The sequence below is a fragment of the Pogoniulus pusillus genome, chromosome 6, assembly GCF_015220805.1.
Source record: "Pogoniulus pusillus isolate bPogPus1 chromosome 6, bPogPus1.pri, whole genome shotgun sequence".
NCBI lineage: Eukaryota > Metazoa > Chordata > Aves > Piciformes > Lybiidae > Pogoniulus > Pogoniulus pusillus.
The window spans coordinates 23,711,840-23,730,983 of record NC_087269.1 but is presented as its reverse complement, the minus strand read 5'-3'; the positions used below and the strand labels follow the sequence as shown (position 1 = coordinate 23,730,983).

At 58.2% G+C, this 19,144-nt stretch overlaps 5 protein-coding genes across 7 annotated transcripts; 3 read left to right on the top strand and 2 right to left on the bottom strand.

The window, feature by feature from the left end:
* Positions 1-4,396: 4,396 nt before the first annotated feature.
* On the top strand, positions 4,397-7,368 carry PAOX (polyamine oxidase). Of its 2 annotated transcripts, XM_064144977.1 has the most exons (7): positions 4,399-4,572; positions 4,946-5,438; positions 5,519-5,718; positions 5,930-6,185; positions 6,413-6,525; positions 6,607-6,764; positions 7,186-7,368. In XM_064144977.1, exons 1-7 carry the CDS (start codon positions 4,425-4,427, stop codon positions 7,324-7,326), a joined length of 1,509 nt encoding a protein of 502 aa, XP_064001047.1. In that variant the 5' UTR covers positions 4,399-4,424; the 3' UTR covers positions 7,327-7,368. The 2 variants fall into 2 exon arrangements, with proteins under 2 accessions (XP_064001046.1, XP_064001047.1); XM_064144976.1 differs by having other exon boundaries at positions 4,397-4,572; positions 6,607-7,368.
* Positions 7,369-7,755: 387 nt separating this feature from the next.
* MTG1 (mitochondrial ribosome associated GTPase 1) lies at positions 7,756-10,868 on the top strand. The gene is made up of 11 exons (XM_064144983.1): positions 7,756-7,921; positions 7,998-8,062; positions 8,304-8,408; positions 8,488-8,568; positions 8,901-8,957; positions 9,161-9,251; positions 9,360-9,421; positions 9,639-9,735; positions 9,937-10,018; positions 10,138-10,250; positions 10,365-10,868. The coding sequence occupies exons 1-11, from the start codon at positions 7,792-7,794 to the stop codon at positions 10,460-10,462; spliced, it is 981 nt and encodes a 326-aa protein (XP_064001053.1). The 5' UTR covers positions 7,756-7,791; the 3' UTR covers positions 10,463-10,868.
* Positions 10,866-12,271, bottom strand: SPRN (shadow of prion protein). Its single transcript, XM_064144981.1, has 2 exons — positions 12,168-12,271; positions 10,866-11,578 (listed from the first exon to the last, which is right to left on the bottom strand). Exon 2 carries the CDS (start codon positions 11,558-11,560, stop codon positions 11,165-11,167), a length of 396 nt encoding a protein of 131 aa, XP_064001051.1. The 5' UTR covers positions 11,561-11,578; positions 12,168-12,271; the 3' UTR covers positions 10,866-11,164.
* A 996-nt stretch (positions 12,272-13,267) lies between these two features.
* Positions 13,268-15,624, top strand: ECHS1 (enoyl-CoA hydratase, short chain 1). 2 transcript variants are annotated; one of them, XM_064144979.1, is made up of 8 exons: positions 13,506-13,621; positions 14,165-14,362; positions 14,440-14,567; positions 14,648-14,747; positions 14,855-14,959; positions 15,034-15,153; positions 15,243-15,310; positions 15,396-15,624. In XM_064144979.1, exons 1-8 carry the CDS (start codon positions 13,507-13,509, stop codon positions 15,459-15,461), a joined length of 900 nt encoding a protein of 299 aa, XP_064001049.1. In that variant the 5' UTR covers position 13,506; the 3' UTR covers positions 15,462-15,624. The 2 variants fall into 2 exon arrangements, with proteins under 2 accessions (XP_064001048.1, XP_064001049.1); XM_064144978.1 differs by lacking the exons at positions 14,165-14,362; positions 14,440-14,567 and having other exon boundaries at positions 13,268-13,621.
* A 354-nt stretch (positions 15,625-15,978) lies between these two features.
* LOC135176177 (proline-rich acidic protein 1-like) lies at positions 15,979-17,917 on the bottom strand. The gene is made up of 4 exons (XM_064144980.1): positions 17,537-17,917; positions 17,101-17,176; positions 16,934-16,989; positions 15,979-16,529 (listed from the first exon to the last, which is right to left on the bottom strand). The coding sequence occupies exons 1-4, from the start codon at positions 17,542-17,544 to the stop codon at positions 16,097-16,099; spliced, it is 573 nt and encodes a 190-aa protein (XP_064001050.1). The 5' UTR covers positions 17,545-17,917; the 3' UTR covers positions 15,979-16,096.
* Between the last annotated feature and the right edge of the window lie 1,227 nt (positions 17,918-19,144).

The following is a 19,144-nucleotide window of genomic DNA, read 5'->3' as shown; positions in this document are numbered from 1 at the left end:
AGTGTCAGCCCCCCATAGAAACGCTGATGGCCTGGGCCCTCTAGGCTGGGACATTTCCTGCTATCTTCTCCTTCCTGTTGGCCTGACACATTTGTGGTGATGGTGATTCTTATGCATTCCTTAATCCTCGGGGTTTGTCCTCCTCCTTGCTTGATTGCTTCTCAAGGACTTGGTGGCACTGTGCAGTCAGGACAGTGTTGAGGTCAGCCAAGGTATCAGGATAGACAGGAGCCACTGGCTGACCAGCCTTGGGTGCTGGTGGAGCCATGTCCTGGGCTGCACGAGAAGCATGTGAGGACCCTGCCATGATGCCTATCCTGTGAGACAGGGATTAGAGCATCCAGCTCACAGGGAGATGGGAGGGAGATGGGGGTTGGGGCTGGATATGGGGAGACTGGGGCAGGCTGAGAGCAGCTCCCAAACACATCACAGGAAGGGGTGGAGTGCATGATGCCAAACGCTTATCAACAGCAAGGAGGGGCCCCAGATCGCAGTCCAGACGGGCTCAGGTTGCACATGGGGAACTCTTCTTCCTGTAGACAGGTCCTCAAGTAAGTGGAGAGTCTTCATGTAGAGGGCTGCAGGGCTTGGTTGGGCCAAGCAGGGTCATTCAGTGTGATGATTTGGGTTCTTTCATGCTCTCCTTAATGCCATCTCTAATACCATATTTCATGCCCTTTATTTCAGAAGTCATAGTTTGTATGGCAGAGATTAGGCCAGAATGTGACAAGCTATCCTCTATCTGCCTCAGCTGATCAGTGAATTCACCAACAGTGAAAGACCTTCCATTATCACTCCTTGCTAGGAATATACTGGCCAAGATGTTAGCATAGGATGAAGGAGCAAGCTTAATAAGCTTCTTCATGAGACCTGTTCCAAGAAGAATGTCATCAGGCTCATGTGTGCCATGATCTCCATAAAGCACTTCCTTCACAGCAAACTCCTTCAGAAGCTTAACTCCCTGCTCAATGGTGTTCCACTTCTTGGCAGCCCATGGCAAATCATCTCAGGAAGGATAGCTCATAGCCACAGCCAAGAGAAGGCGTGTCCATAAGCTAACCCTACCAAGAGGACTTGCCAGGTATTTGTCCACTCCACTCTCCTTAGTGAGTGGTCCCAGCTGCTTGGCAGACATGTCTCCTACTTGCAGAGCATTAGCACCAATGCCACGGCATCTCACTAGCCAGCTTAGGATTGGTTCACCTGATTCCCTTGAGTAGTCCTTTCTAACTTCCCTGACCTCTCTGAGAGGATCATTGGAGTCCTGGATGTCATCTTCCTCCTCTTCCTCCTGTTGATCTGGTTGTCCCTGGCCTAACAGAACCTTCCTCATAGCACTCCTAAACTCATTGGAACCATCCTCTCTCTTGGAAGCCAACCTCACAGCACTCTTCTCATTTGAGTATTGATGTCTCAGCACATTTGCGAGGTCTCGCAGACTAACTATCTCCTCTTCCTCCTCTTGCTGATCACCAGAGGTCCCCTTCACAGTATCTTCACAGTATCATCAGGGTTGGAAGAGACCTCACAGATCATCAAGTCCAACCCTTTACCACAGAGCTCAAGGATAGACCATGGCACCAAGTGCCACGTCCAACCTTGCCTTGAACTGCCCCAGGGACAGCGACTCCACCACCTCCCCGGGCAGCTCATTCCAGTGTCCAATGACTCTCTCAGTGAAGAACTTTCTCCTCACCTCAAGCCTAAATCTCCCCTGGCGCAGCTTGAGGCTGTGTCCTCTTGTTCTGGTGCTGGCCACCTGAGAGAAGAGAGCAACCTCCTCCTGGCCACAACCACCCCTCAGGTAGTTGTAGACAGCAATAAGGTCACCCCTGAGCCTCCTCTTCTCCAGGCTAAACAATCCCAGCTCCCTCAGCCTCTCCTCATAGGGCTTGAACCACACTTTGTCTTAGCTTTTGCCTTAGCAGGTGTCAGAAGGGCCTGAGCAGCAACAGACTTGGACGTGTCTGCTGGAGGGTTTGAATCATTAGGGGTCTGACCTGGAGCTTGTGAGTTCAAATCTGCCTAACTTTTAGTAGGGCTCTGATTCTGGTCTGCTAGCTGGGGATTCGAATTGGCTGAGCTGATGTCATTAGGATTTGGACTGACTGGGCTAGCGTTACCAGCATCAGTGGGATTATTTGCCTGTCCTCCTGGGATGCCTGCCAACCCTGACATGTTATCATTGTTGCTAGGAACATTCTGATTTTGGGTACCTGCCTGTGCTCCTGGCACTCCTGCCAAACTCTGCCCGTTGTTTTTGTTATCCTTCTTGTTTACATTCCCTCCAGGATTATTGGCAGAATTCCCAGAACCTACAGAGGAGGGTGGAGAGGCTGGCAGGGGGGAAGCAGATAACTGTGTTCCCTTGTTTTGGTGTGAAGGAGACTGCTTCTGAGACACAGAATTTTTCCTAGTTCTTACAGAAGCTGGTTTTGAATTTTTCACAAATAATGCCAAAATTAATATGAATATTAAAATCATAAGAGCCATGATAATGCACAGCAACTCCACCACAGTTTCTTTTCTGTAAAAATCCTTGCATGGACTTGGCATTTCAGTTTGGGGCTGGATGACCCTCATGAGAGCAGTAGATAAAGCAGAACCTCGATTGATTGTAACATTATTGACAAGTGCTCCTGTAATATTACTTGTAATATTATCAGAGACATTAAAACCAGCATAACCAAGGATAAAATCACCCCAGCTCCAGAAAATGTTGAAAGCTTAGCTTTGACCTTCTTATAAGCTACATGAAGCAAGAAATAACCAATTTGATCTTTGATCCAATTGTACACAAAAATCCAGAAAACAGGGCACACAATAATCCCCACCAAGTACAATAGCTGCCTTATTAGCTCCATTTTAATTCCCAGAGCCAATGAACAGTCACTCAAGTAGATTTAGCCCCACGTTGGGAAAGCCAATTAAAAATGTGATGGTTTGGGCTCTTACCCGTCCCCCCACACTTTTGAATTTGCCCTAGCTAACTCAGACGGCCTCTGGGAATATAAATGAAGCTATTTATTTTACAGCAGCAAATATACAAGCAACTATTTACAATATATACAGTTATATACAGAAAAATACAAAGGATAAACAATACAAAAGCACAACTCCCCTCCCAGAAACCTGAGTCCCCAGGAGGGGCTCTCAACCCACCCCAACACCTCCCCTTGCCCTCTCAACCTTACCCCAGTTCTCAGGAAGAAGAGAAGTGCAGCCAAGAGGTTAGGGAGCAAGGTTAGTGGGAGCAAGGTTAATGAGATGTGAGTAGGTCTGAAGGCAAAGGCAGAATGAAAGACCAAAATGGAGAATGTTTACTTCTTCTTCCCAGAGTTCTCAGCGTAACTGTGAGAGGAGACACAATTGTTTTCATTTCACTGCCCATTATCTAGTTCTTTTACCAAAACATTCTAACTTGCTTCAAACTAGCACATTCAGTCACAGGGCCGAGTGGCCACAGGTCCCTGCGCTGGATGCATGTCTCAGCCCTGACATGCTGGGAATGCCATCCTCTGCTCTCTGGGAGCAGGTGGCCTTATCTTCCCCCGGGTCTGGGTCACAGGGCCACCGTCCTCCCAGATGGCTGGTGCTCTGCAGCAGTGCCCTGCCCCATTCAGCCCCACTCTGCTGCTCCCTGGAAAACCAGAAGCAGGGAACCCTCCTCTGAAATAAACGCTCAAAGGGTACGCCAGGAGTCTGTGGCACACCTCCCACACCCTGTCTTGTCCTTACATGTAGATCCCAGGATTCGAGTCAGCTTGCCCGTGGTGCTGCGGTGACCCCAGCCACAGCCAGCTGGCCAGGCAGCTTGGCAAGGTGGCATGATTGCATCTGATGATCTTTGAGAGTTGATGGTTCTATGGTGGGTGCTGCCTGGAGCTCCCTGCTGGGAGCACCCCATATCCATGTCCCACCATTGCTGGAGTGGACAGGAGGTGGAGGCATACGTTGGGCTGCACCAGGGTAGGAATGGTCGTCATCAAAGGACCACCTGGCAGCCTTGGGGCGAAGAACTTCATTCATGCCCATACTGTCTTGGAAATTACCAACGAGAGCTCTGGGGGCATTGGCAGCTCTCCCTGGTGCCAGCGGGATGGGCCAGTTGACTGATGGACAGAACAGAAACATCCAGCTGCTCCTTCACCTTGCCGCTGGGGACGGAGCGGCCAGCTGACTGACAGACCGAAAGGCAGCGTGCAGCTCCCGGTGCTGGCTGGCGGCAGAGCAGCAGGGCGGTGTGGTGATCCCGAGGACGTCCCTAATGCCAGGAGAGGACCTCCATCCCCAGCCATGCAGCCGGTGCGGCTACCATCGCGCCGCGACAGGAGCCATCCCCACCCCGCCGAGCTGCCCAGGACGGGGCGGGAGCGGACGGGCCAGGCGGGGCCGAGCGGGCAGGGCGGGGCCCGACGGACGCCATGGAAGCCGGCGGCGGGCGACGAGCAGTGGTGGTGGGCGCGGGCCTGGCGGGGCTGGGGGCGGCTGGGCGGCTTCGCGGCCTCAGCTCCCTCCGCCTGCTGGAGGCAGCGGCAAGCGCCGGGGGCCGCGTCTGCACCCGCCCCTTCGGTAGGGGGGTATCTGGAGGGTGGGAACCGCGGGGCCGGTATTCGGCAGGGGGTGGGAGGCACCAGGGAGGAGGGAGGTGGCACTAAGGTAGGGGCTGCACTGGGGGCCGGGACTGTCCCGGAGCGCGCTGCTCCGGGGCAAAACCCAGAGCGGGGGAGCCTGCACGTGAACTACCCCTTCCTTGAACTGTGGGGCCAGTAGCGAGTGGGACCCATGCAGGGCTCACAGTGTGGGACCAGATCGGAGTCAGGCATGGGTGCCACAGAGGAGACTGGGGCACGGGAGGTTCCATTGGCTTCAGCTGGTTTAAAGGGCACATGGGTTTGGGGGTCCTGCCACATGTATGCCAAGGGTTGACACACCCTCCCCACAGCATCGGGGCTGGCAGAGATGGGGGCACACTGGATCCACGGCCCCTCACCAGAGAACCCTGTCTTCCACCTGGCCACCCACTATGACCTGCTGGGCCCCGAGGCTGCCCAGGAGGAGAACCAGAGGGCAGAGGCAGGGGGCCATCCCCCACTGCCCTCCATCACCTATGGCAGCTCAGGGAAGGTACTGAACTCGCAGGTGGTGAGCAAAGCCCGTGACCTCTTTGATGCCCTCCTGGCCTCCGCTCGTGCTTTTCTGGGGGCCAAGGAGCTGCCAGCACCCAGCGTAGGACACTATCTCCGGGCAGAGATTGCCCAAAGGGTCCCCACTTTGGGAGGGGGCGATGAGGATACCCGGCAGCTTCAGCTGGCTGTCCTTGCCGCTTGCCTCAAGCTGGAATGTTGCATCAGTGGGACCCACAGCATGGACCTGGTGGCCCTGGAGCCCTTTGGGGAGTACGTCTCCTTGCCTGGGCTGGACTGCACCTTCCCAGGGTAAGTGTGGGGCTCTGGTAGGGGCATATGGAAGGCTGTTTTGGGGGGCACCCTGTCCCCAGCTGCACCTCCTCCTGCAGTGGCTACAGCAGCTTGCCCAATCGATTGCTCTCGGCTCTGCCAGAAGGCACCGTCATGCTCAACAAGGCCGTGAGATCCATCCAGTGGCAAGGGGCCTTCTACGAGGAAGGGGACAATGCCAGAGATTTCCCTGTCCGGGTGGAGTGTGAGGATGGAGATGCCTTCCTTGCTGACCATGTCATCATCACTGTCCCACTGGGTGAGGAGATACCTTCTCATGCCCTGCCTGTCCAACCTGTTGGCATAGACTTGGCAAGGACTTGCCCAAATGCCTTCCTCTCCTCACATCACCTCAATGGGAGAAGCTGGGAAGGAGTTTAGGGAGGGAAAAATATCTCGTTTGGGGAGGGAATATCTCAGACCCCATCATGAAGCTTGGCAAACAGAGCTTCCTAATCTCCTGCCTGCAGGTTTCCTCAAGGAATGCCACCAGGACTTCTTCCAGCCTCCTTTGCCTGAGTGGAAGGCAGAGGCCATCCACCGCCTGGGTTTCGGCACCAACAACAAGATCTTCCTGGAGTTCGAGCAGCCTTTCTGGGAACCCCAGCAGCAGCTCCTTGAAGTGGTGTGGGAGGATGAGTCACCCCTTGAGGAACCCAGCACCAACCTGGAGGCCAACTGGTTCAAGAAGCTTGCTGGATTTGTGGTCCTCCAGCCACCTGAGCAGTATGTGGCCAGGAGCAGCAGCAAAGGGATAATGCAGCCCTCTAGAGGGATTTGGGCATTTTCTGGACAAAATGAAGGACCACCTCGGTCCTGCCTGGAGCTTCAAGACCTTTTAGGGTCCCTGGTGGCCCATGACACAGTAGCACTGTCAGGGCAAGGAGGGCATGGTGCTCAGTGAACAGCAGGAGAGCAGCGGGCTGTCCTCAGCCTCATCTTCCCTTCCCCAGGCACGGGCACGTCCTCTGCGGCTTTATTGCGGGGAAGGAGTCAGAGTACATGGAGACATTGAGCGACACACAAGTCCTTGGCACCATGACGCGCGTGCTGCGCACGCTAACAGGTACCACCCGCATAACCCCAATTTCCCACACATAAACATGTGCCTAGACTTCTGGATTGCATCCAAAATCCACACCTGCAGGCAACCCATCCTTGCCCGCTCCCAGAAGCATGCTCAGGTCCCAGTGGCACAGCACCTCCTACACCCGGGGCTCCTACAGCTACGTGGCTGTTGGCAGCTCAGGGGATGACATTGACATGCTGGCTCAACCTCTGCCTGAGGATCCCAAGGACCCCAAGGTAATTGCTTTAGGCCCAGGGGATGCAGTGGCTAGGGGGGAGGCAGGTCCTTCTGTTCATGGGCACAGACTGGAGTGGAAACTGAACACCCCCAGCCTTGAGGAGCACAAAGAGGTGGTATTCCCCAATCCCATGCCCTTTATGGGCCACCAACTCACCCCCCATAGCTCTTCCTGCTAGCTTTATGAGAGGGGGGGAACGCCATTTCCATAAAATTTGGAGACACATAGCTCATTCCAATCACTCTTCAGCATCCTCACAACACAGAGTGAGCCTCGAAGGAAGGGATGCTGCCCACTCAGTCTGCATCCCTGGGGTGCCAAAGGGCTGAGACGGGAGACTGGTGTAGTACAACCCAATGTTCTTGAGGAGTCGGGGGAGGCGGCAGGTCGCCAGCATTCACCTCCCACCTTTGCCACAGCCTTTGCAGCTCCTCTTCGCCGGCGAGGCTACCCACCGCACCTTCTACTCCACCACTCATGGGGCCCTGCTGTCGGGCTGGCGAGAGGCCGAACGGCTCAATCAGCTCTTCGAGGCACTCAGCCTCACTCTTCAGCTCTGAGGCAAGCAAATAAAACCCCTGCTTCGTGGGCCGTTGCCTGAAGGCTTCTCTCTCTCTGAGGCAATGGATGCGGCTTCTCGACTCGGTTCCAGCGGGGAAAAGAGGGCTGCAGCGTTAGTACCAATTAGTGCTGGCAATCATGAAGCGGGTGTCATCCAAAGGGGCCTGCGTCGGACCTGGATCCGGGGTGGTTTGAGGGGCTAAGGGTGGCTGCGGGGCGGGTTGGGGAGTAGGCCCCGCAGCACGTGGTGTGCCGGGCCCCGTGGGGGGCACAGAGGGATCTCCGCGGGGCACAGCAGCTCTCGTGCCGCCAGGACCTCCCGGAGGAACCCCAAGCTCTGTAGGTCGCAGCTCCGCCATAGCAGTGGGGAGGAAGCGGAAGTGAGGTGCCAGTCCTCCGACGTTGCCTCGGCCACGCCTCCCCGAGCGAGCGCCGGTTGTGACGTGTGAAGCGGCGCTGCCGCCATGAGAGGATTCGTTGGAGTTCTACGGGCGGCTGCAGCTGGGCCCGAGGCTGTGTCTGCCAGGTTTCGGGAGCGTTTCGATTTCGGCGGCCGTGAGGTGGCCTCCTGGTTCCCGGGACACATGGCGAAAGGTGAGGTGTGGGAGCGGGGAGCGCTGATACCTGCTCCCCGCTTCCGCCGCCGCCGCCACCCAGCGTTGTGTTGCAGGCCTGCGGCAGATGCGGGCTTCCCTGCGGCGCGCAGACTGTCTCATCGAGGTGCATGACGCTCGTATATCCCCCAACGCGGCTCCTCGTTGTGTGTGTTCCTCCCCCCACCCCGTTCTGAGTGTTCCCTGTGGGGCAGCAGGAGCCAGCACCTTGCGACTCCGTGTGAATCAGCTGCCTCTTCTCCCCGTCCCATGCGCCTCCAGCTCTGCACCAGTTCCATCAACTGTTCCCCCACCGCTCCCAGCTAGTTCCCTCAGTACGTGCTCCCATGGCAGCACACAGTCATGCTCCTTAACAGTCTCACATCCCGCTGTCGGGCCGTAACCCTATGCTTCAGGAGGCGCTGGGCATCCGCCCACACGTCCTGGTGCTGAATAAGATGGACCTGGCCGATCCCCGCCGGCAGCCGGTAAGCAGTGGGGCAGGGCTGGCTGGCTAGGGGCCTGCCCGCAGGTAGGTATTAGCAATGCCTCTGCCTGTCCCTTCAGACAGTCTTGGAGCATTTGAACCAGCAGGGATGCTCACACGTGGTCTTCACTGACTGCCAGTGCAATGGCAACATCAAGAAGGTAACAGGCCAGCAACCCCATGCCCAGCCTTGCTCTTTGCTGCTGATACCTGTGGGCTGCACACTTACCTACCAGGCCTGTGAAATGCCCCACACTGAGGGGGGGACACCAGCTTGCCCAATGTACCCCATCCTCTGCTCAGCTCCTATTTTGCACGTCCTTGTGGCACAGTGTCCTCTGAGCAAGTGACCACTGCCAACCCAGGCAGAGAGCTTCAGTTACAGCCCCTAGAATTGTAGAATTGTTCTGGTTTGAAATGACCTGTGAGGTCATGGTGTCCAACCACTGTCTAACCTTACCAAGTCTGGTGCACGCTTTGTGTTTCTCTGCAGATTGTTCCCCTGGTTGCCAAGCTGGTGGACAACAGCCCACGCTACCACAGGGCTGAGGTGAGACAATGGCAGTGAGACTGCCCATGCACACACAGGGAGCCAGGGTGACCATCAGCAGGTCATCTCCCTCCAGCTGGAGGGGTGAGGCTGCTCCTACACATGCCAGAAGCACCAGCAAAGGCTTGGGTGTCCCACTGTTGTGACTGCCCCTTGCTCCTGGAGTGGCTGGCTGATAACCTGCCAGTCCTCCTCCCTTCCAGAGCACTGCTTACAGCATCCTGGTGATTGGTGTGCCCAATGTGGGAAAGTCCTCACTCATCAACTCACTGCGGAGGCTGCATCTCAGAAAGGGTATTTCTGCATGCTGCCTAGGCCTAGGGGGGAGCAGTTGGTGCAGTTATGGAGCTGGTAGGGGGAGGGGGGCTTGCTTCTCTGACTTTCTCTCTCCTCTCCCCTGAGGGAAAGCCACTGCAGTTGGTGGCGAACCAGGCATCACCAAGGCAGTGCTGACCAGAATCCAGGTACTGTCTCCTCATTGCTGCTACCTACGTAGGTCCTGGCCTTTACCTCCCTGCCTCCTCTCACAGGATCTTTGGAAAACCTCAAGAGCTGACCTCAAAATGGCTGCTCAGGTCCCTTTTCCAGAGGCCTTATCAAAACCTTGCTCATTAGCCATGTCAGCAATCTACATGCTAGTTATTGAGCATGTCCTAATGGCCCTGCCTCCCCTCATCGTAGGTCTGCGAGAAGCCCCTGATGTACTTGGTGGATACGCCTGGTGTGCTGCCTCCGAAACTGGGGGATGTAGAGACTGGCATGAAGCTGGCACTGTGTGGTAAGGTGGAGGCTGTGGCCAGGGGGATTCTCCAGACATGCCTTTAAGCCCCAGCTGGGCCTGGTGCTTGAGTAGTGGCAGGAGTTGGCTGCTCACAGCCATCCCAGGCTGGTGCATGAATGGAGGTAGATGGTGGGAGAGGTGGCCAGGACTCAAAAGCAGGGCATGGCAAAGGAGTGGGAATCTCACCCTCTTTCCCAGGAGCCATCCATGACCACCTTGTTGGGGAGGACATCATGGCTGACTACCTGCTGTACACCCTGAACAAGCAGCAGCAATTTAGGTGAGCTGGTGGAGAAACTGGAGAGGGCCCTGGGCTGGGTCCACTCCCTGTGGTCCTGAGTAGATGACAGAGAAGCTGTACTCAAGGGGCTGGGGGACAGAAGCCACCTACTTTGGCAGGTATGTGCAGCGCTATGGGCTGTCTGAGGCCTGCGACAACATTGAGCACGTGCTGAGGCATGTGGCCCTCACTCTGGGCAGGACACAGAAGGTGAAGGTACTGACAGGCACAGGTGAGTGCTCCAGGAAGGAGATCTCTGTTTTTTGGGGTGCTGGGATGAGGCTTTTGGGAATCCCAGCACAGCTCCAGGCTCTGCTGACGCATCCTTCCACACCCATCTCTCCAGGAAATGTCAATGTGACAATGCTCAACTACCCATCTGCTGCCTATGAGTTCCTGCGGGACTTTCGGGCAGGACGCCTGGGCAAGGTGACGCTGGACTGAGACATGTTTCATGGGGCAGAAGCCACTTGAGTTGGGGACAGAGGCCCCCCAGCTTCCCAAGGATACCCCAGAGCTCCTCAGGGCTGAGGCCCCCTCAACATGGAATTCTGCTTAGAGTGGCTTTACAGGGGCAGCCCCCAGTTTTGCACCCCGGGCTGCCGTAAGCTGGGGTAGAGGATCCCCAGAGCAGGGGATGAGGCTGTACTGTGGTTGCTGTCCTGTGGCATGACCATGTAGGATGATGGAGCACAGCTGCTGCCTCCAGGCAGCATGAGACCTCTGAGGAGGTCTTGCTGCACTGTTGGGACCTCCGTCCCAAAATAAAAGCTTGTTGGGCAGGGTTCCAGGGCAGTGCCACTCTGGGCTTTCCGTCCTGAGCACCTGCCCCACATGCAGTCACACCTGCTTTCCACCCTGTTTTATTCCTGTCTCCTTGTCTTCCACACGGTGCTGGACCCAGGTACAGAGGAGTGGGACAAACTGGGTGCCTGAACAGGCAGGGCATGGGGTAGGTGGTGGAGGGGCTTCCCATGGGGTCCTGCCCCGCTGGTGGCCGGTAACCGGGAGAGGTCAGGTGCTGGAGGGATTGCTGCCTTGGGAGTTGCTGTAGTCCCAGGTGGGTACGCTCAGCCCCACGGTGGGGGCAGCCGGCCCTCACGGCAGTGGTAGTTCCTTCAGGCACAGTCTGGTGCCCTGAAATCGTCAGCGGCAGAGGAGAACAGCAGCGAAGGGACAGAGCCAAGCCACGGCCCATGCTGGCGGGGCTTGGCTTGCGGGTGCGGTGGTCGTCCAGTTGCCATCTCGGTACTCTGGACCGTCGCTTGTTTCCAGCTCGCCGGCAAGCCGGGCCCGGCGCAGGGTAGCCCCTGCCGCGATACCAGCTGCCGCCCCTGCGGCCGCTGCTCCGGCCACCCGCAGGGCTGACCCGGACGAGCCGTAGCGGGGCACCATCGCCTTCATTCGGCCACGGGTTGTCGCCCGGGCCCGGCCGCGGGCGGCTCCGCGGGCTCCACCGCGCCCGCCCTTACCGGCTACTGGGTCGCAGAGAGCGGCGGCCAACAGCATCAGGGCCCAGCACACCGCCGCGCTCCGCCGCATCCCACCGCTCCGCCGCACCTGGCACAGGGATAGGCTGCCATCAGCCGCGCAACGCCGCGACACGCCGGGGCGGTGTGCACGCCTGTGTCGTGTGCGTGCCACTCGTGTGTAACAGGGATGTTTTAGTCACGCGTGTACATCGCTCATGCCTGTGCCCGGGATGTGCACATAGGTCACTCGTGTGTTCCAGGGATGCATACGTGTGTCACTCATGCATATGCAACGCTCATGCCCGTGTCTGGGACGTGCACACATGTCGCTCGTGTGTGCCCGGGATGCACACGTATCGTTTCACTGTGTGCTTGGAACGCACACACGTGTCACTTTCATTTATGCATGTCTCTGCTATGTGCATGCGTGTACTTGGGATGCACGCACGCATGGCCCTCACGCAGCAGCCCACGGGTGACAAACCCGCTGGGACGAGGCGTGCACACGGGTGCGCGCACCCGAGCTGAGCCGACAGCCGCTCACACGCAAACCGGGGCGCGTTCCCCTCTCCCGTTCCTGGTACACCGTCGTCCCCCCACCTCCGGAGCACAGTCACACACACATCCCGCCAGCCACCCCCGGCACCGCGCCGGCCACCCCCGCTCTCGGGGCTCACCGGGGCTGATGCTGCCGCTGGGCTCGCTCCGCTCCTCCCTGGCCGCGCTCCCGCAGCCGCGTTCTCGCTGCCGTCGGCTCCCCCCCAACCCCACCCTCACTTCGCGATGACAAAGAGGCGGGGAGACGGGCACGCGGCACCTCACTAAGCCCCCACGGTGCAGAGGACTGGGAGGGACCTCTGGAGAGCATCCCCAGCCCCCCCTGTTAAAGCAGGGCACCCACAGCAGCTTACACAGGAGCACAATGCTCAGGGCGGGTTGGAAGCTCTCCAGACAAGGAGACTCCACAACCTCTCTGGGCAGCCTGCTCCAGGCCTCCAGCACCTTCACACCAAACAACTTTCTCCCCCTGCTCACATGGAACCTCCTGGCTTCCACTTTGTGCCCACTGCCCCTTGGCTTGGCGCTGGGCACCGCTGACAAGAGCCTGGCCCCATCCTCTTGCTACCCACAGGTCCTTTAGCTCTTGCTGAGCATTGCTTAGCTGCCCTCTGAGTCTTGCTCTTCTCCAGGCTAAACAGCCCTAGGGCTCTCAGTCTTTACTGCTCACAGAGCTGCTCCAGGCCTTTCTGCAGCTTTGCAGCCTGCCCTGGACTCTCCAGCAGTTTCCTGTCTCTCTTGAACTGGGGAGCCCAAAACTGGACCCAGGGCTCCAGATGTAGCCTGACTGGGACAAAGTAGAGAAGGAAAACCTCCCCTGACCTGCTGCCCACACTCTTCATGCACCCCAGTACAACACTGGTTGCCTTGGCAACCACAAGAACACATTGCTGGCTCAGCACTCCCAGGCCCATTCCCTGCACAGCTGTCCCCCCTTACCTGTCCTGCTGCAGGAGATTGTTACTCCCCAGAGGCAGGACCCTACCCTTGCCCTTAGTGAACTTCCTGACGCTCCCTGTGCACAGCTCTGCAGCCTGTCCAAGTCTGGCTGGATGGCAGCACAGCCTGAGGGGTGTCAGCCAGTGCTCCCAATGCTCTGGCAGCCGAGAACAGGCTGAGGGTGTCCAACGTGCCTCCATTCAAAAGGTCGTTGACGCAGAATAGGACTGGACCCAGTTCTGTCCCTCGGGGAGCACCGCAAGCTACAGACTTCTAGCTGGACCCTGCACCGCTGATGACAAGTCCCTTCCGCCCGGCCTCCTTCAGCTCTCTAGCCGCTGTCTGCCCACGTTCCCCACACCCCTTCAGGAGCCGCTCCTGGCGCCAGCGCCCGCACGGCCGCCGCACCCCCCACGCTGGAAATCCCCCTGGCGCCGCGACCAATGGAGAGAGGAGCAGGCGGGGCCGCCTCAGCCAATGGGCGCGGCGCAGAGCGGGGCGACTCCACTGTGCGCCGACATGGCCGCCTCGCCGCGCGCCCTTTTCCGGCTCGTCGTCGCCTCCGCGCGCTCGCGCGTGCTCCTGCTGCCGCCCCCCGCCCGCCCGCTGCTCGGGGCGCGGGCCTGCAGCACCGGTGAGCGGGGCACCGGGGCGGGTGCTGGGGGTACAGGGGCAGGCACTGGGGGCGCCGGGGCCTGGCCCCCGCCCCGCACCCACCGGGGCCGCCAACACCGGGCATGCCGGGTTTAGCATCGGGTCCCAGCACTGTGGCAGTGCATATGAAGGGTCTCGGCGCCGTGCGCGGGCCCGCTAGCGTGCACAGGTGCCTAACAGCGTGCGTTGTGTGGACCCAGCGCCTTTCACAGGGTCCCTAGGCTGTGCCTATCCTGTGCCGCCGCCGTGCGCCGTGCACCGTGTCCGAGCACCGGGCACCAGCCTGGCACAGACTGTTCTCTTGAATGCGCCTGCCTGGGTCAGGCTCGCACCGGCCACTCCTCAGCAGTCCGAGTGCCGAGCCCCAGGGGGTGATGTCCTGCAGACCGCTGGTGACCGTTGGCACATGTCTGCACCGTGAAGGTCGCGTTAAAATAGCACGAGGACGGCGGCAGCAGCAGCGTAGGGGGGTGGGATCTCAGCCGGTTCCAGGCAGCTGGTTGCCTGACGGAACCATGGGCAGGGGCCCAGTTCCATTACCTGGCAGTACAGAAGACAGGGACACAGCAGAATGTGGGCCTGATCCAGCTGAACCGACCGCAGGCTCTCAATGCCCTCTGCGAGGGGCTTATGGAGGAGCTGCGACGGGCACTGGAGGCCATGGAGAATGATCCACAGGTGGGGGCCATCGTCATCACCGGCAGCCAAAAAGCCTTTGCAGGTAGGGCAGGGTGCCTCCCCACACCCCATGTTTTAGGGGAGGGGAGGTTCGGTGCCCCACCTTGTTTCCCTTTGCAGCTGGTGCTGACATCAAGGAGATGCAGAATAAAGGCTTCCAGGAGTGCTACAGCAGTGGTTTCCTCTCTGGTTGGGACAAGGTGTCCACTGTCCGCAAACCAGTCATCGCTGCCGTCAATGGCTATGCTGTGAGCCCCCTTCACCCATGCCCACAGCCCCCAGCTTGGCCCCAGCACCTTTTGACCACTCTCCTCCTCCCCTGTCCTAGCTGGGTGGTGGGTGTGAGCTGGCCATGATGTGTGACATCATCTACGCCGGGGAGAAGGCACAGTTTGGACAACCTGAAATCCTGCTGGGGACCATCCCAGGTGAGCAGAGGGCACCTGCCAAGGGAAGTCCATCCTGGCCTGAGCAGGGACAGTGTGGATACTCTGGTGTCTGTCTGCGGACCTTTCTCTTTCTCACATGGTACCAGGTGCTGGAGGGACACAGAGGCTGACCAGGGCGGTAGGGAAGTCTCTGGCGATGGAGATGGTCCTAACTGGGGATCGGATTTCAGCAGCAGAAGCAAAGGAGGCAGGTAGGAGTGCAGGCCAAGCCTGGCATTGCAAGGAGCCATCCTTCCACCCCACCATCTCCCACTGTCTCTCCTAGGTCTGGTCAGCAAGGTCTTTCCTGTGGACAAGCTGCTCAATGCAGCCATTGCCTGCGCTGAGAAGATTGCCAGCAACTCCAAGCTGGTGGCTGCCATGGCAAAGGAGTCAGTCAATGCTGGTAGGGGCTGGGGGACAAACCAAGACCCCATCCAGGATGGGCAGAGGGGACTGGTAGCAGAGTTTCCCCAACTTCTTTCTTGCTCTCAGCCTTCGAGACAACGCTGGCAGAGGGAACCAGGACAGAGAAGCGGCTTTTTTATGCCACCTTTGCCACTGTGAGTAAGGGGGGTCGACCCCACTGTGTGGGGACAAAGTTGGGGCTAACACAGCTCCCCCACACCTCATCTCTGCTCCTCACAGGATGACCGCAGGGAGGGGATGACAGCATTTGTGGAGAAGCGGAAGGCGAAATTCACTGACAGCTGAGCCCAGGATGCTGCAGGTCCCCATGGCCACTTGCTTCTATCTGTCCCCTGTGTAACCCTGTGAAGAGGTCCAGAACCTGGCAGGAAGTGAATGTCTCTGGAGTGAGACAGTGGGGCAGCGGGGACCATTTTTGCCATGGCTATTAAAAGGCTTTCTTGGCACAGCTGAGAAGTGGGGCATCCTTGCTATAGGGTCCCTCTTGAGCTGGGAAGCATTTGGGGTTCCTCAGATGCCCCCTCCACTCCCTGGGCTGGGCAAGAGCAGCCTTGTGGGGCAATACCTCCCTGTGTCCCCTGGGGAGGGGACAGCCTGCAGTGTCTTCTTGAGTGCAACACTAGTGTGCTGAGTTCAACTGGCCTCAGTCCCCCCCTGAGCTGAACTGAGGCTGGGATGATGGGCCAGTGTCCAAGGCATCATCCTCACTCTGCTCAGGTGAGCCCAAGGAAGGGGGTCCCCCACATTTGAGGGGCCTTGTCCTTAGCAGTGGGTTTCTGGCAGTGATGAGGAGCTCATCAGAACACAGGATAAATGGGTTTATTGATGGGGACTTAAGGATGTGTGGAGAGCAACAAGTCCCCTCAGGAAGCTGCAGGGGTGGTTCCCACCCTGCATTTCACAGCTTGCATGTCTCCAGCTCAGCTGTGGTGGATGTGGTTGAGGTCCTCCTCAGGGCCACTCTGCACCTTCACAGACAGCTTCTGGGGTGGCCTGTGGACATCAGCTTCCCTGGCATTGTCAGGGGGGTGGTAGAGGTGGTCGAGGTCCTCCTCAGGGCCACTCTGCACCTTCACGGACAGCTTCTGGGGTGGCCTGTGGACATCAGCTTCCCTGGCATTGTCAAGGGGGTGGTAGAGGTGGTCGAGGTCCTCCTCAGGGCCACTCTGCACCTTCACAGACAGCCTCTGGAGTGGCCTGTGAACATCAGCTTCCCTGGTGTCCTGGGAGTGGTGGAGGTGGTGGAGGTCCTCCGGTCCCATCTGAGCCCAGCCATTGCTGGAGAAGACCTTGATATGTGGTTCCACCTCTTGGGAGTTTTCTGGTGGCTCCACAGCTCGTATGCCCAAGATGCTGGAAGCAGGGAGTGGAATCAGTGAGGGAAGGTAGCAGTGCATGAGGGTTCCTGAGCAGGCCCAGGGCTTGGGCTAATCCCAGCCCTTTGGGGTCCAGGAACCCCCTCCAGAGGCTGGGCTAATCCCAGCCCTTTGGGGTCCAGGAACCCCCTCCAGAGGCTGAAGTTACCCACTTGGGGAGCAAACAGCCCTAATTTAGCTGCTTCTCCTGCAAAGGGCACCACAGCAAAGGGAAAATGGAGGGTTTGGGTGGTTCTGAGGGAAGAGAGTGCAGAGGAGGGGCAGAAAGGAACCAGAGAATTTTACTCCCCCCTGCCTTAAGTGCTTTAAAGATGGGGTTGTTGCTTTGCTGGGTTTTGCTGCCCAGCTGTGAGTGCCCAAAGGTGCCCGGCTGCCTCTTACATTTCCTCCACCAAATTCTGCTCCGTGGCCATATTCTGCTTGGTGTCAACCAGAGCCTGTGGGGACACAGAGGGGTGCCAGGGGAAAGGTTACTGCATATCACTTAGGGGGCTTCCTATGCCATCACATGGGGCAATAGGAGGGTGAGGTGGGGTGTGGACACTCACCTCGGTGCCCGTGGGTGCAGGCAGGAGGGCAGCACCCAGCAGGATGGTTATGCTGCAGAGCCGTGCAGCTGTCAAGCTGGCAGAGAGATGATGGCAGAGAGACCAGGTTAGCAGAAGCTGTGTTGGCTAGTGCTTGCCTGCACTTTACAGTGCCCACCTATGCCCACAGCTCCTGCAGGCACTGTGCCTATGCCCACAGCTGCTGCCTGTGCCTGCACACCCAACTTCTGTGGGGACCCTGTACTTGTGCTCCCATGGGCACCCTGTGCCCACACCCACAGCTCCTGCCTGCACCCTTCTCCACTCACAGTCCCTGCTTGTTCCCACAGCTCTGGCATGTGCCCACAGCTCCTGCCTGACTACCAGTGCCACTCCTGCCCCCTTGGCTGCTCCTCAAGCCCTCCAGCATTGCCCCCTGGGGCCAGGCAGGACTTACCACTCCATGGCTGCCTTCCACTTGCTGCCTGACCCTTGCCCTGCACTTCGCCCCTGGGTGGGTGTGGCTGAAGCTGGGCAGTGCCAGGCTGCTGATGCCACTCAGGGCAAAGGATGAAGTGACAGCAGGGCACTGCACCCAGGTACCACAAGGCTGCCTGCCCTGGGGCACAAGTGGGTCCCGCGTTTGATGGTAAAGCAAACAGCAGAGCTAGTGTTCTGAATAAGGGAACTGGGGCTAAAGGCACTCTGCCAGAAGCAGGGAGCAGCTGGAAGCCTCAGGGCTGCTGTTCACTGTATCACTGTTACATAACTGAAGCTTACTGGAGCAGGCTCTGGCAAGCGGTAGAAGGTCATGGAATTGTTTCAGTTGGAAAAGCTCTTTCGAAACACTCAGTCCAAGGACTAACCCATGTCCCTCAGCATCACAGCTCTGTCCCGGGAAACACCTCCAGGGATGGTCATTCAACCACTTCCCTGGGCAGCCTGTGCCAGTGGTTGAGAAACCAGCCTTTCAGGGAAGAAGTTTCTTATGTCCAAACTAAACCTCCCCTGGGGCAAACTGGGACACTTTACTTTCATTCTGTCACTCATTACTAGGCAGAAGAGCCCAACCCCCACCTCACTGCAGCCTCTTAGGGAGCTGTAGAGAGCAATTAGGTCTCCCCTTAGCGTCCTCTTCTCACTGCACACTCCCAGCTCCTTCAGCTGCTCCTCCCCAGCCCACTTCTCCAGACTTTCCCCACCTTTGTTGCCCTTTTCTGCATCTGCACCATCCCTTCAATGTCCTTGGAGTCAGGGGCTCAAAAACGAACCCAGCACTCCAAGTGTGGCCTCATCAGTGCCAAACAGGGGACAGTCACTGCTCTGCTCCTGGCCATGCCTTTGCTTATCCAGGTCAGGATGCTGATGGCCTTCTTGGCCACCTGCGCACACTGCTGGAGCATCTTCACATAGCTGTCAGCCAGCACACTCAGGTCCTTTTCTGTTGGGCAGTTTCCAGCCACTCTGCCTGAAGCCTGAAGCCTTCCTGGAACTGTGACCCCACTGTGGGATCCAGCAGTTGGCTTTGTTGAGCCTCATCCTATTGGCATCGGCTAAGTTGGGAGGGAGTGTCCATCAGCTAGAAGGTAAGGAGGCTTTGCAGTGGGACCTGGACAGGCAAGAGCCATGGGCCAAGGCTCACTGAGTGAAGTTCAACAAGTGCCAGGTCCTGCACCTGCGTCACAACAACCCCATGGGGAGCTACAGACCTGGCCATGTGTGCTTGGAAAGCTGCAACTTGGAGAGAGACCTGAGTGTGTTGGTTGGCAGTCACTGAACATGAATCAGGAGTGCCCAGGTGGCCAAGCAGCCAATGGTATCCTGGCTTGGGTTAGACACAGGGTGGGCAGCAGGGACAGGAGAGCACTGCTGAGCCCACACCTTGAGTGCTCAGTTCTGGGCACTTCAGGAAGGACACTGAGGGGCTGGAGCAGGTCCAGAGCAGGGCAGCAAGGCTGGAGAATGGCCTGGAGCAGCTGGGCTATGAGGAGGGGGTGGGGGTGTTCAGGCTGGAGAAGAGGGAGGCTGAGGGGAGACCTCATTGCTCTCTACAGCTGCTTGGAGG

Excerpts from the sequence above, each read along its gene's own strand:
- PAOX (XM_064144976.1), top strand. The coding sequence starts at position 4,425 with ATGGAAGCCGGCGGCGGGCGACGAGCAGTGGTGGTGGGCGCGGGCCTG. Across the intron at positions 5,439-5,518 it reads CTGGACTGCACCTTCCCAGG|TGGCTACAGCAGCTTGCCCA; the intron begins GTAAGTGTGGGG and ends CTCCTCCTGCAG. Across the intron at positions 6,186-6,412 it reads GTCCTCCAGCCACCTGAGCA|GCACGGGCACGTCCTCTGCG; the intron begins GTATGTGGCCAG and ends TCCCTTCCCCAG.
- MTG1 (XM_064144983.1), top strand. The coding sequence starts at position 7,792 with ATGAGAGGATTCGTTGGAGTTCTACGGGCGGCTGCAGCTGGGCCCGAG. Across the intron at positions 8,409-8,487 it reads CCGATCCCCGCCGGCAGCCG|ACAGTCTTGGAGCATTTGAA; the intron begins GTAAGCAGTGGG and ends CTGTCCCTTCAG. Across the intron at positions 8,569-8,900 it reads GCAATGGCAACATCAAGAAG|ATTGTTCCCCTGGTTGCCAA; the intron begins GTAACAGGCCAG and ends GTTTCTCTGCAG.
- SPRN (XM_064144981.1), bottom strand. The coding sequence starts at position 11,560 with ATGCGGCGGAGCGCGGCGGTGTGCTGGGCCCTGATGCTGTTGGCCGCC.
- ECHS1 (XM_064144979.1), top strand. The coding sequence starts at position 13,507 with ATGGCCGCCTCGCCGCGCGCCCTTTTCCGGCTCGTCGTCGCCTCCGCG. Across the intron at positions 13,622-14,164 it reads GGCGCGGGCCTGCAGCACCG|GGGCCCAGTTCCATTACCTG; the intron begins GTGAGCGGGGCA and ends AACCATGGGCAG. Across the intron at positions 15,311-15,395 it reads TTTATGCCACCTTTGCCACT|GATGACCGCAGGGAGGGGAT; the intron begins GTGAGTAAGGGG and ends TGCTCCTCACAG.
- LOC135176177 (XM_064144980.1), bottom strand. Across the intron at positions 16,990-17,100 it reads CTGCACCCACGGGCACCGAG|GCTCTGGTTGACACCAAGCA; the intron begins GTGAGTGTCCAC and ends GTGTCCCCACAG. Across the intron at positions 16,530-16,933 it reads CAGAATTTGGTGGAGGAAAT|CATCTTGGGCATACGAGCTG; the intron begins GTAAGAGGCAGC and ends CCCTGCTTCCAG.